The sequence below is a fragment of the Astatotilapia calliptera genome, chromosome 22 (genome assembly GCF_964374335.1).
Source record: "Astatotilapia calliptera chromosome 22, fAstCal68.1, whole genome shotgun sequence".
Taxonomy (NCBI): domain Eukaryota; kingdom Metazoa; phylum Chordata; class Actinopteri; order Cichliformes; family Cichlidae; genus Astatotilapia; species Astatotilapia calliptera.
Genome location: NC_137442.1, coordinates 6,449,950 through 6,464,987, shown reverse-complemented (window position 1 = coordinate 6,464,987; position 15,038 = coordinate 6,449,950). Strand labels below are relative to the sequence as shown.

The following is a 15,038-nucleotide window of genomic DNA, read 5'->3' as shown; positions in this document are numbered from 1 at the left end:
ACAGCTCCTGTCAGTAAGCTCACAACAAAAAGTCAATTTCTGATTCTGATTTTTCAAAGGTTACACTTTGTTTATCCCTACATTGTTAAAGTATTTAGCCACAGGCTTTCACACAATGCTGAGCCCCACTTAATTTTACTTCGTTTCTTTCAGATTCTCTTTTTATAACGAACATTTTACTAATAAAGCTAAAATGTTGGGAGTTCTTCTTTCAGGTATCTTTAGCGCTAACTACCTTTTCTCAAATATATTGCTAACCTGGAGTATTATTTAGGGTTTTAAATTATTTGAAAATGTCATATTTTTGGGAAACAACGTGGTTCATATCTCAACTTAAATTTATACAAAAAATACAAACTCAGAATTTAGATTCAAAGAGTTATTCCCCCCAGAATAACACTAAGATCTTCATTTGTGACAGCTGGCTAATCCACTCTGATGTGCAGTTACTAAATAAAATAAGATGCAGAGGTTAAGAACTGCCCGCCATGGACTGCAGGGCCTATTGTGGTTGCAATTATTTCTTATTTAAAATGACCCTATGCAGGTTTTGACCATCTATTAGTGTTGCTAAGACTGCTAGCTAGCAACAATGCATACAAATACAGAAGAACATAAAATGTTTTAATAAACATGGCACTGTATTTTTTAAGTACAGCAGGTAAATATGTGTATGCCAGCATTTTTAAATAAAGGTGTTGTTTTTATTCAATTTTTCAATTTTAAGACTTTTGGCAGACTTGAGGTAAAATATCACAACCTGGTTTAAGGGCGCGCACCGCTTCTCAGTCAGTGCATTACTTTAAATGTGCTGCATTCCCCACAGCATCAAACAGCATAAGCGTATTAGAAAATGGATGGTAGGATATTCCAATTTCAATGTGGCAGGCAGATTAGCAGATTATTGCCATAATTGCCTGGCTCACAATAGCACATTATTCATTTTTGCTAGTCAGCTATACTATCCTTCATTGTCCCCAACCTTATTTAAAACCATTTATCAACCATAGCTTCAGATTTACACTGCTCAGTTTAAGCTCTTTAGTTATTGTTCTTTTTCTATAATGAGCATGCATCTGCACTAATAAATGCATTGAAAATGAACCAGGCTTCTTAAAATAGGAGAAAACATTCAGGGAATGAGAGTCTCCTAATTTAAATCAGAACCTTCTGTGCTTTTTTAAAAAAATGTGAAAACCTGTGAAACATAAATGTTTTCTCCCATGGAAGCAGTTCATGTGTGACTAGAGTGTACAAGTCTTTTGAGCCACAGTGAAGCGCTTTATGTCATTAATGAGTTTTGGGTTTTGACAATTGCAGTATTATTTAAGTCCATGTGCTATGATCCATTTCCAATATATATTAGGAGATGAGAAAAGAACGATCTCAGGGGTAGAGGAAGAAAAGATGGTTAAAGATGTGTGTGCATGCCTCTGTGTGTCACATTGACTCACATCCTCACCCATCACATAGTCCACAGTGGCTGTATCAGTGCAGCTAACAGAGGGCCTTTGTCACAAGCGCACGCACACACACACAGAGAGAAATAGCAGACATGCACTTGCACGCTATCATAGCAATGTTCTCTTTGTTACCACTTTATCCAAAGAATTGCAACTAAGTGCTTGGCCAAAAATCTGCAAACTTAAAACTTCAGTAAATCTAACCTGAACCCTCGAACAGAATCTTATTCTAAATTTCAAGTAGGCAAAAATAGCCCAAATTTTCAAAAACAGGCTTCACTCTCAGGTTACAAAAGTTATACAGATCCTAAGAGAAAATCTTAAAAGTACACTCACAGTCTCTCTCTCTCACAGACACACACACACACAGACATTTGTGCAGAGCCATCTGACCACCACGTATATCCTGAGCCCCATGATGCCGACAAGGACACAGTGGTTACAAGGGTGACAGATGTTCAGCAGAAGCTATTTACAAGCACTAGCCTCACTAATCTGTTTTGCACTTTCATTTGGTCTAATTAAGCAGGACTTGGACAGAATCCTCTCTTAGATAAAAGAAAGAAAGACAGAAAGACAGAAAGAAATAGCCAAACATACTTTAAACTGACTAACTGACAGGTAAGTGTAAGCATCAAAAGCAGCAGGGAGGAGAAATAATGAAATGAGCTATGAGAAGAAAGCCCACAGGGCTTGTAGAAAAGCACCGGGCAATATCGAGTCATTTGACAATAATATATCATTAAAGAAGGAAAACCCTCCTTTTGAATAAACCCGGTAATTCTATCATGCAAAAGAAAACCTTTATTGGCGGCCACCAAAAGACCGGATGTCTGCTTCTGTCTGGAATACTGATTAGTTTAATGTCAAAAGAACATCAACCTTTTTCTGTGCAAAAAGAGAAAAACTCAGTTTTGGATTCACGGGAGAAATTCAGCTCAGTGAATTGTGTATTTAAAGAGTTGACCCTCAGATTTAGATCTGAGATAGGAAAGTCAAGAATTAGTTTGCTCTAGGCGGGGAGTGGGATGGAGAAGAAACTGAGAAACTAAGAAAGGCAAAACATTGTTCTGCAGCTGTCAAACTAAAACTTTCCACCAACATCTGACTTGGGGAGGTGCAGAAGCATAGATGCAGGAGCACGTAATGAGACTGGGAAGCAACCCCAAGGAAAAGACAAGGAATGAGGAAGCCTGATTCCACATCGGGATATACTGTTTGGATGTGAGATGAAGCAGTTATTTTTGGGTCACGTGGACAGAATTCAGTATACATATAGAAATATCATATTGTGGCTTTATACAGTCCTCAGATTACAACATTTTTATCATATACATAATATTTAGAGTTGTGCTAATAGACATGGGAAGGTATCGACTATGCCACCTGAGGATAACGGACCCATCATCTGTACTTTTGCTAGACTTCACTACTTGAATGCTACATTCCTATAGCACTCCTATAATCATACCGTTTTTTAGATTAAAATCAACACAACAGATCTTATTACATGCGTGCTGCCCCGTCAAAACACAGAGCCAAATTTACCCAAACGTAATTTCCAACAGCTCGGTCAAACACTCAGCTTAGTCTTAGCAGTAGCTAATGTAGCCTTGAGCCCCTCGCCACAAGAGCAGATGAGGCGAGAGTTACAGAGCTTTAGCGGGCTCCCTTAATTCCATCCATACAGATTTTAAACTTCAGACACCAAACACACACACACATCTTTCACAGTTTCCACTTAAGCCACAAAAGGCTCTATTGAACCCTTTCTACAACTCTTGCTATAAAAAGACTATATATAGAAATGCACTTGGAGGCATCAAGCTATGCAGGTATTTCAATCTCTGGATGACATCTTAACATTAAAGAAAAGCCTTAAAATGTTTTAAAGTGTGCTGTGAGGATAAAGGCATGCACGAAGGTAACAGAAGTAATGCACTATAGGAAGACAACTATTAACTTTCTTAAAGGGTACACTTATATGCAGGCGGATGTTTCTATTGTTTTTCTAGGTTACTGTTTGCACATTCAAGCATCCGTTTGCTTATCGTTCTGCACATTCAGTGACCTCTCCTAGCAAAGAGAATATTTCAATGTCTCTCACTGAAGCCTGACAGGAAACCAAGTCCTGTTGTTAATATAAATGTAGACTGTTTCCTGTCAGGTGACTGACAGCCACATAAGGCATGACAGTCTCTGCCAGGAAATAATCCCTGAAATATATGCAGCCTGACAAACTTAATTGTCATATCCATGGCTTCTTTTGCATGCAACTGCTTTGTCTGCCAGGACAGCCAATTCATTTGCAGCCAGGTTTGAAATAACCACAGGCTATATATTGAAAAATGACCTAAAAATGATCTAATTACATATGGCATGCATTGCAGAATGATCGGGGGGAAACATACACTAGAAAGAGAAGGTAGTAAATGGGCTGTAACTCTAAATGACACTGGTATTCTCTTTTAATGTGCATGTGACTTGAATACAAATGGGCTGTTTAAACAGTAGTCACTTGTGAACATGGAAAGGGGAAGAGATGTTAGCTTGTATTATGCAAATAAGAAACAACACTGTCAGAGCAGACGCAGCTGATCAGGATGGCTCCCATCGACAGACGTGCACATGCATGTGCGTGCATCGGGGATGCATTTGGTTCAGGCAGTGATATTGAAGATGTTAACAGAGGTGAGAGACGAGCCAGAGTGTTAGAGGTGCACAAATCCTTGTCTTCAGCCCAGTTTCATTTTAACATTTCATCAGTACAAACAGATCTCCCACCACCATCACCGACCCACCCTTTCTATCTCTTTATCTCTCTCTCTTTTGCTCATTTGCTCACTCTCTACTGGCTGGTTAGCCACTGACATCTAGAACTTGTTGCTAGAACAGTCTCCAGGCTGAAAAGCCAAGATAAAACCGCTTTTTATAATCTTCCAAATCAAATCGATTACTTTAGTGAGATGTTAGCGTTCTTCATTCCCCTAAGACACAGATTTTCCTTTCCATGCTTTTTTTCACCAAATGTCAGGAAATTCCAGGAGTTGTAAAACTCTTGAAGTTCAACAGTGAGTTCAACAGTTTTAGGAGGTCAAACAGAAGGCCAACATTATGCCACACTGAATGAAGAACTGAAAATGAATATTTGCTATTACAAATAAGAGAAAAAAAAGAAGAGGATCCAGGAACAACACCGAAATGCCCTGCCCTTTCTAGAGCTTGCACTTGAACTATAACAGGAAATGAACTTCTTTTTTTATATATATATATCATACTGGTTTGCAGGAATAAAAATCCACAACAGTGAAGTAGGTTTCAATTTCGATTCAATCAACTAGAAGAATGGACATGACCAATTCTGAAACTGGCAGACACGAAAAGATTGATAGTAGGTGATGTTATGTTCAATGTCTTTTTTTAGCAAATAAATTTCACTCTGTTATTTGAGATAAAAAGCAATCTGTGATCAAGGCCAAAGACTGCATTAAGGCTGAAGCCATTTCATTTTCTCACTTGCGCTGAGAAAGAAGTCTTTCTGCTATGATATAAGATTCCTCTCTTTCACTTAATAAGAAAATATACTGTATTTTTACACCAATATACCACAGTATTAGAACCACGGAGAGGTGATGGGGATAACATTGATCGTCTTGTTATAATCCAGTGTTCAGCAGGGAAACAAATGGTCCTGGCATTGATCTGGATGCTACTTGGATGCAGGCAAATGAAACTATAGCAAAAGCACTCCAATAGCAGGCCACATCACTATATAACTATGTATCCCACCAAACCACAAAAACTGTGTAGGAAGCACCACCAAGAGCCCAAAGCACTGAGACGGTCTCCGGCCTCCCCAGATCCCATTTCAGTCCAGTACCCCCAGAATCCTTTGAGGCTACAGCGTGTCCTTGACCATGTCTCATAAAACCTTATGGATCTCTAATAATATGGTAAAAAGGATTTATTTAGTGGTCAAATAAAAAGAAGTATATCTAAAACCATGCATTTCATTGCTTAAATAAATGGTATCATGTGACCTGTTGACAGAGTGGTAAAAGGTAATGGAAGAGAAATAGACCCTTTTTTCCAGTTACTGCAATCTGGTTTAAGAAGGTAATTTTTTATTTTATGAGGATCGTAAATGTCAGATGATTCAGTTACTCCTGTTTTAAAATGTATTCTGATGTTTTGTTCATTAAAGACATGGACACTTTAATCATCTTGCACATTGTCCAGAATGGCTCTTTTCACCAACGATTAGCAATGTGCCAGTAGTGATTTAGTGACTGCCAACATGGTCCAATTTTGGAAAGCAAGACCGCTGCCTTAAATTTCTCAATTGGAAAAAGTCATTGCAGGAGCTCCATAATGATGTAAGTGAAGCAAACAATGTTACTGTAATTATTAATCGCCCACATGGGTACAACTGCAAATGTCACAAAGTCACGCCGCAGCCTGACCGGTCGCTGCACTCGCACACAAATGGTAAAAAGCAATTTCCATTTTGTCACCAGCAGGCTATATCTGGAGAGGTGAATAAACAGGAGGAAAGGAAGGACGCAGGTCGGTGTGGTCTGTGTAACGGGAATGCTGAGGACAGACTAGGACACAGAACAGGGACGCTTGTCTAAACACTTTCACACTTTTGAATTTCCCCTCTAGCTCCCTCCCTCCCTTTCTAAACAATGAGGCCTAGAAGAACTGAAAGCAGAAGAGTGGATTGAGAGAGGAAGAGTAGAGTTGGGGTGGGGGGTTGTCCTGGCACCCTTTTTAATTCCACCAAAGCTGTTCCAACAAAAGGGCCCCCGCTTGGGAGCCGCCACGGAGCAGCAGCCAGCCAGGCCGACTGAAAATAGGGTAGTGAGCAAAAGAATGAGTGTGAAAGAGAGGGAGCGAGAATAAGACAGGGAGGAAGAATGCCTGAATAAAAGAATGGGAAAATGAAAACTGAGCAGGGTATGAAAGGCCATTTTTTTACTCTGCATGCAGGTAAAAGTCAAACTAGCAAAGGAGGCCACACTGATCGTGTGAGTATGTATGCAAGAGACTTTGTGTGTGCATTTTTACGTCATCTGCAAAGGCATTTGTGATGCTGTGAAACCTGACTGGACCCTGTAAGAATAAACCGTGCTCCGACCATCCTTGGATCAGCTCCATTGTGATTCATGGCCCTCTTCCTGTTGCTACGCTCTGTAATCCCTCTTCCCACTGACACCTGTTTGCTGTAGAATCACAAAGGAATGCCAAGGTGTTAGCCATGATACGCTTTATGTCTAGAAATGTGATCTGGAATTTGCTTAGTAACCCGTTTCCTCAGAGGTGGAAAAAAAAGAAGAAAAAAGAAAAAGGAAAATTGCTGACCAAGTGCAGACACATGCTTGCTGGCTCTTTGGCACCCACGGTGATGAAGTAAAACCTGCTTCCTGTAGTAAGCTGGGCGGATTGAGCTTCTTACATCAACCCAAACTCCGAACTATTCCCACTAATTATAACTGCACATAGGGCTGCTCGATTATGGCAAAAATGATAATCACGATTATTTTCATTGAAATTGAGATCTCGATTATTTGACGATATTTATTTAACCCTTACGACCTACTATAGAACCAAGTCCGCCAGAGCTTTTTTTTTTTTTTTTTTTTACATGTTGTAGTGCCATTTGTGGGAGCATTTCAAGTTGCTATACAACTGTTATAGCCCATATTTTAATAATATGTATGCATTAAGTCCATAGTAACTACATTAATTGCAAAAAAGTGCAATAAACTACAAAAAAATTGAAAATCGTTTTTGTTTTTTAACATACATTTCTACTTGGAGAAATTTAAGAGGCTTATCCCTCAAAACTTTAAATACAAAAAAGTTGCAAAAATAGTTTACAACAACAGGAAATTTATTTTGAGTGTCTTCATAGTTTTATTTTGGAGATACAGCAATTTTTATATACTGCAGGAAAAACAAAAACAATCCTATGATGCAAATTTGCGAAGAAAACAGCAGGTGCATCAAAATAAACTATTTCCAGCAGTGCAATTCGAGTTCCAAGCATCCCAGAAACTATTCAGAAAAGTCAAACATGACCAGTATAGGCTTTTAAGGCCTACAAGTTTAAAAAAAACCTACATTTTTCCGCGAAAATGACATCACTTCCGGTTTCGGGCAGGAAATGGCGGACATGTGATAGTTAGCGGTGACGTCTGTTCCAATGTGCGAAGTGTTACAAACAGCTGATCAGATCGGCAAAGCGTGTTTCTGGAATATTATGTTTTTGTTCCTGCAAGCGCTTTTTATGCAATTTATGTGGAAGGAAACCGTGACCGAGGACAAGCTGATGGCATCAGATGTAAGTTTCATATGCAAAACAAATTATTGCGCTAGCTTACACGGTTCATGTTCTACAGGGATTTAAAAATAGTTACACAAAACGGAGCGTGCTGCTCTGACCGGCTTTAAAGGGTTAACAATAACAATGTATTGAATAATGACTTTAAAAAATAATATAAAATAGTGTGCAACACCACTGAAGTTTTTTTTTTACCTCTCTTTTCAACCAATGGCAGTCACTCTCCTCTCCAAATAACTTCTGCTTAGCTTTCCGAGCTTCCCTCGGGTCCTCTTAATCAGCGGTCTCCAACCTTTTTTGCGCCACGGACCGGTTTATGCCCGACAATATTTTCACGGACCGGCCTTTAAGGTGTCGCGGATAAATGAGGGAGGGGCTAATAATCGGCTCAGTCATTTTTAATGATCGTTGAAAGCCCAGATCGTAATCGTGATTAAAATTTGATTAATTGAGCAGCCCTAACTGCACACCTTCTTTTTTAGGACATGCAAAGACACACACACAATACAGGCTTGTGATATTGTCTCAGACACAAAAGCTGTATCCATGGCAACAAGTTTAAAATTTCTGAGAGTGACCTACCAAGCCAAAGTCTACCCCTGGCTGTAAGAGCTGCACTAGAGATTTTTGAAACTACTTCTTTGATGGCACAAACACAAGCCAAACGTATTATGCAAGATCCCGCAATACAAACTCAATAGTTCATCATTCACTGGCCCACAAAGAGTCGTGGGAAGTCATTAAGATTTTAATCTTTGATCAATAACAAAACCTAGAGCCAAAAATTAAGAGTCCAACTTTACCAGAAATACAAACAAACAAATCACAGTGTGATGCAACTCGAACCAATTAAGAAGTGAAAAGCTGCAATTAAAAGGAAAAGTTTTTTTATAAGCAATAAGACTTCATTTTATGCTGGGTGATAATCATCGCCGCATGTATCGATTCTGACACAGACAAAAACAAAGTCGTGCAAACACAAACAGCAGTCCATATTACTAAACAGCGTGTGTAGTGTGCAAATCTTTCACAAGCTCTCAACGGGCATCAGCGATCTGCTCCTGATGATTTTCACCCTCAGCAGGAAGAGCCTTTGGCATTTGAGTCTTGAGCCTTTTAACTGCAGGTCCCAATGTGAGAGCAGCCTGTATTGTGGCGGGTGTCAGATTAAACTTGACTTAAGCTGTTTTCACAGACAAACTCAGGACAGCGTTTCTCTTTCTCACATTTAGCAGACAACAGGACACACTCTCAACAGCTGTAAATAGTCTAGTCCTGGCAAGAGTGCTGGCTAGGTAAAACATGCAAGAGGCAGGATGCAAAGTCCACCAGCTTTCTGTAAAATCTCCAGGAAAATACCGACTCAGTTCTCGATCAAATATCACACAGGCTTAGTAAAAAGAAGCTGACAGGCTAAAGATGTCAAATTATGTTTGAAATGTTTTGGACCCCAACGCATGTGTGAAAATAAGTTTACTGTATGGCTTTGCAACTGATTTTTCTTACGTTTCAGTAGTTTTGATTACCGAGTCTGTAGTCATGCCCTGGATAATAATGGCTTCTTTAGCAGCCATTGGCTCTTCAGCAAATAAGACATTTAAATATGGCAGCGGCTGATGCTAAACCATTGTGTCACATCAATCACTCAATGCGTGATTGTGTGACGAAGAGTTGGAAGACTGAAAACAGTGCAGTTGCTTTTTGATTTCTCTTTTTCCCGTGACAAATGGGGAAATAAATAACAACGACATTTAAAAACCATTCGCATTGCACATCTGCTAAATTGTCATTTTTAAACATCGGCATCAGCCTAGACTTTCCCGCCTGGTGCGTCCTTAACTATTCTGTTCAGCAAGGTCATTAGTGTTATGAATATGAAGGTTTTTAACAGTTAAGGGGGAAATATCACATGCTAAAAACACATCATTAAGCCCTTCCGAGTAGGAACTTGCAGAGCATCCAGCTGCTTTGCACGGTCGTTGACATTTTAACCCAGCAACGATACCTATGATCAACTCTCATGGCAACAATGACAACCACTGCCTCAAACCTCTCCACAAACACACAGAGCATCAGTTCTCCCCAGATACACTTCTTGACATTTTGTCTGTCTGACATCATCGACCACAGTGGGGCTGGGACCTTTGCGCTACAGACCACTTTTTAAAGCTAACAGAGGCTCCAGGGTCAGGTTGCTACATAGTATTCAACCAGGATTTATGCAAAGAAGCAAAATATGTTTTTTAAACTGAGAAAATTGCTGGAATATTTTATACAAACTGCCCTTTGCTTTCGAAAAAATTTGGATTTTTTTAAAGCCTCTAGGCTTATTCCAGTTATTAATAAATGAAAATATCCTGCATGGAGAAAAATTAAAATAACTGTGCGCCTATCCCAAAGGCCAAGAGCGCACAATCGGCTGTAATGTGCAGCTCACAGATGAACGTCTTGAACTCTTGCTTTTTTCAATTTTATGTTGTTTCTGAATTTTAATTACAGCACTAAAACTGGCTGCGCGTCCCTCTACCCTTTGCCGTTTATCCAGAGTCGGACTGCAGCGGTTGCATGCAAAGCGAGGTTGTCCAGCTGTCGCTGTCTACAGCTTCAATTTTTAGCTCCTCCTGGGGGATCCAGAGCCATTCCCAGGCCAGATGAGATGCTCTATATAGTGTCTCTAGTGCATATCAGGATGTTTAAAAATTACAGAGCTACATCTAAAATGTTGTTTTTTTGTTTTTTTTAAATGAAGGCGTGACGATGTAAAAAGAAATGCAGATGTATGTTTTGGGTTTTGCCCTTTAAGGCAAGAAGGTAGGTCAACATGAACGTTTAAGACTTTTTCATCCCTGAGATCCTCTGCAGTGATTCCCACATGGAGTAAAGCCATCACAGATGGATACTGGAGCTTGTGTAGCACTGGCTACACAAATATGCAAACAACAACATAGCGCAATGCAAAGCTAAAGATGAGTCATTAATAAGAGCTCTCGATAATCAGGCTGTGCTGCTCTGAGGGCGATAATCATCGTCCGCCTGCTCTCCAAGTGATAAGCTAATCAGCCCTCCGTCTCTGCAGAGCCGTCGAGGGGACTCATCATCATTGACATTTCAGCACAGGATCGGGCCTATTGAGACACGAAGGGGAGGGGGTGGTTACCTGAAGAGACTTAATTATCATTGCTGCACAATGATATCCTCTTAACTCTATTTTGCCTTTTTTATGAAGGTTAACATTCCTCTTTCAATATTACAGTCAAGGTTTCACGGCTGCCGTTGACCCCTTTTGCAAAGTGCTTGTTAATTTTCCACATAATTACGCAATTGCATTTGCCATGTAAACATACAACGATCATCTATGCACACAACTCGCTTTCGAATTGTTTCCTCATATGCCAGGGCAATCTTGGAAAAATCAAGCCTCTGTCAGCAGCTCGCTTTCTAAGCAGCTGCAGCGTGAGTGTAGATGTTCTTCCTCAGACGAGACAGTTGTGTTGTTGCATGTTAAAATGAATTCATAACCTGTGGGGATACTGTCATGACAATCTGACAGCTTTTTAACAATACAGACCCAATGTAGCAGAGTCTCAGCTGAATATCTGTCATCCTCTCTCCAACCTGTGTTAGAGAGCTTACAGCATGGGGTCTAAAGCAGAACGCTCTCCTTCACTGGGGTTTTCTCGTTCTTACATTGCTCCAAAAACGCAGGAAGAGAAAGGATGTCATTACACAGCTAGTTCTAATCGAGATTAAATCTTCCTCCTGCCTTGTAAACTCGGCGCCAATAACAGTTCACGCCATCACCGGTTATGCAACAGATGCTACAGCGAAATGCAAAGAAGGATTCTGTGGCTCCCCGGCTCGAAATAACTTGCCCTCCCGTTTGCTTTGATCTCACAGGCATGTCTCCAAGGTGCGTCAAGGCACGTCAAGGCACAAGATGACATATCTTCCAGCTCCATAATGACCCATCTTCTTTTTCCTCAGTGAAAATTTTGGAGAGCTCTGACAGATGATATTAGTTATACCCAGGTGCAAACAACAGGCTGACAGATTCATGCTGACAGAGCAGGCTAACGCCGATCACTATAGCCCGACTACCTGCTGTTATAAATATTGGAGCTGGTTCCAGTGGGGGGAAAAAACTTTCAAAGTAGTTTCTGTTGGGGATTACAGCATATTTGTAAATTCTTGTGGTTCTTCTTGTCTGAATAATCTGAAACACTGGTTTACAACTGTGAAAATTCCCATAAACAGCCGCTGAAGTCGGTAAAGACTTTGGAAAGTCCCAAGAAAGTACACGAGTGTGCACATTAAAGTAAATATTTAGTTGAATCTAAGGTACTTTTGAGAAACCGTGCATATTCATGTGACACATAGCATTGTTTGTTTCACTAATGTTTAATCTGTAACATGGTAAAAGGACATAACTGAGAGTTCCAGTGTGCAGACTGACTTTGACTAGTTAGAAAAGCCATTCAAGTGCAACAGTGCTGATAACAAGTCAGGTACGTCAATATGCCATCTAAACAGCAATAAACTACAACACCTAATCTGTGTTGTTTTAACATCTCAACTTAAAATCACAAATACAACAAAATCAGAGTAAAGACATTCCAGTACAGGGAAACAGAATCATGAAAAAACCTCATAAATGCAGCGATAACCTTGTCTTTTAGTGACCTTTCCCGTACGCGATTACTGTTATTTCTATCCATCAAAGGTGCGTTTTATAGTGACAGCAAAGTGTTTCTGTTATTCATGAGCAGGTTTATTTATACCTGCTTTTATTTTATGGAAAACGTTGTCACCGTTTCCTTAATAATCCCATTATGTCTCTGCGCCACTCAACAACTTCACAGGGACGTTATTTTTGGCACATGTTTATTCGCTGAGTGTCAAAGGTGCTTTTTAGTTTAAAGATGAAATCCATCAAACAAGCTGCTCTTTGTGGCTCACTGTGCTGCATCCGGGACTTCGCGTACAATCATTGTAAATCCTCCTATACCCAAACACAGGATATTGCTCTAACTTATTTCTTATAGGTTTTATAAAACACTCACACAGTGTCTTGCATTGTGCTTACATCACTTAACAGTAAGTTCACAGCACCATTCGGCTGATACTTGCTGATACCATCAGTCAATATTGGCCACAGTTACATGCATCACTGCACAGAGGTAGATATATAGAAAGTGGAGTTAAAGTTTTTGTGACCCCTATCTCACTTTATTCAACTCTGAGTGTTTTACATGTGTTTTATTTGGGTTTAAGATGTCTAATTTGAAAAAAGAAAAGCACTGAATTAATTTTTTCAGATATTTTACTCTAAATGTTCTGGTATTGGTCTCTTAATTGACTACAGGGTGCCTTTTATCATAATATTAACATTTACGTCATTTTATCTTCTTAAATTTGTATGCACTGCGTGTTCGCAAGGCTGCTTCTTCTGCCATGATTCTGGAGTTCGTGTATTTTTCATACAGTTCGTGTAGTCGATATTCATGCAGCCCTCTTGACAAGGTATTTATTCCTGAAGGGCCACCTCAAGAGCAGGGGCCGAGCCATTCTCATCCCCCGCAGAGAACGCGTTTCCCCATCAACACCCTGTTGCTCCACACGACGAGGACCAATTTTTGCCATTACTGTAATGATTAGTAAACGGACCGGCAGTTGTGATAGCGCCCCATTTCACGGCCACGCTTCCCGACAGGTAAACACAGATTTCAGGTCAGCCGTGCTGTAAGGGTTTGTAGCGGCTCAGGGAGGATTAGGTTTCCTGAACAGTCACCTGCCGACGAAAGCGGCGAGGAATTAGGACAAACACCGCAAACCAGGAGAGCCACACCTCGCGTCGTGGCTTACCGAAACTCAACACACACACATGCACACACAGATCTGATGTAGAGCTCGGACAATAAACTTTTACAATAGGTCTCGGCGCTCTGAGCAGCAGCCAGAGAGGACGCGGAGACGTGACACCGTCAAACATCCAGCACTCCGGGAACGCGGGCTGCCCTGCTGGAAAAGTGCCGGGGGTTGCTACATTCAGAGAACAAGAGGCTACAGGAGGCGAAGAACTGACGGGACTTCCATTGTAAGAAACACAGCTGGGCTCGTTCACACTTACCTCGGGCTGCAAGCAGGACCGCTACTGCCACCAGCCAAGCGTTTCTCATCGGATACACCGGGCAGCGCGCTGCGTAATCTCTCGCCATTCTTATACACAGGAGATAAGGTGGACGTAATATCCACAACAGCGCCGTGTGTTTCAGCCGGGCTCCAAATTATTCCTTCTCCGATCAGCCAAGAAACTTCGAGCTCAGTTCAGACCGCCTGCGCTGAAAGCAGCCAAGTTACAGCTTCTCTCTCCTCCTGCCGCTCTGAGCGCGCCTCTCCTCAGTCTGGACCGTGATTAGTTTCTCTGTCCTTTGCTTTAATTCTGTTAATGACAGGAAGAGTCAGAGCCCTCCCCACGTGGACCGGCCGCAGTGCGCAGGCAGCCGGTGGCTGTGTTTTTGTGCCGGTGCGTCTTGTACAAGGCGAGCGGAGCGAAATGGAAACAAAGTGTGGACGGAGTGTGTGTGAGAGTGCTGGAGCTCCGTGTGTCTGATGCGGAGAGCTGAGTGGGGGAATATCAAAGTGATGTCAGCAGAGCGTCACCAAGAGGACTTCAGCCGCAATACTGAACCCTCACAGCCACAGACGCACAATCCGAGCGCGGTGCAGTTTAAAAGGTTAGAAATACAGAAGGGACGCATCTGCATACCTGTACTGCGAGCTCCGGGTGTGTTCTGCTGTCACCTGCCGCTTGTTTGTGTATATGTGCGCGCGCACGTGTGCGTGCGTGTGTTGGAGCAGATTTTCACTGTTGGAGATGGAGCATCGTCGTGATACAGAGTAACGACATAGAATCTTTTAAGCAGTTAAGTATTTTAATTTCATGCTTATAATATTTTTTTTATTTGTTTCTGTTTCACTTTTCAGCGAAGATTCCGTACTTTCCCCGGAGCTGCCGCTTATTCACACGGTTACTGGTTATTTCCGGATTTCCCACATATGACTATATAAACTAGTGTTGGGGAACTACTTATAATCCAATCTCACCTTTTTATTTAGGGCAAGCAAAAACAAGTAGCCTTTCATACTCTACAAGCAGAGTCCTTAAATTGAAGTCCCCAGGCTTCTGGGTAATATTTTCTGCAACCCTTAATCGTGTGGAGGTGACATTA

General features: G+C 41.0%; 1 protein-coding gene across 3 annotated transcripts in view; it reads right to left on the bottom strand.

The window, feature by feature from the left end:
• The window catches only part of pvrl2l (PVR cell adhesion molecule related 2 like), a 315,388-nt gene extending 300,786 nt beyond the window's left edge, over window positions 1-14,602 (bottom strand). For all 3 annotated transcript variants that reach the window (XM_026155452.2, XM_080296640.1, XM_026155450.2), the window contains exon 1: window positions 13,937-14,602. In XM_026155452.2, coding sequence (XP_026011237.2) covers window positions 13,937-14,024 — 88 coding nt within the window. In that variant the 5' untranslated portion in view covers window positions 14,025-14,602. The remainder of the gene's footprint in view (window positions 1-13,936) is intronic.
• Between the last annotated feature and the right edge of the window lie 436 nt (window positions 14,603-15,038).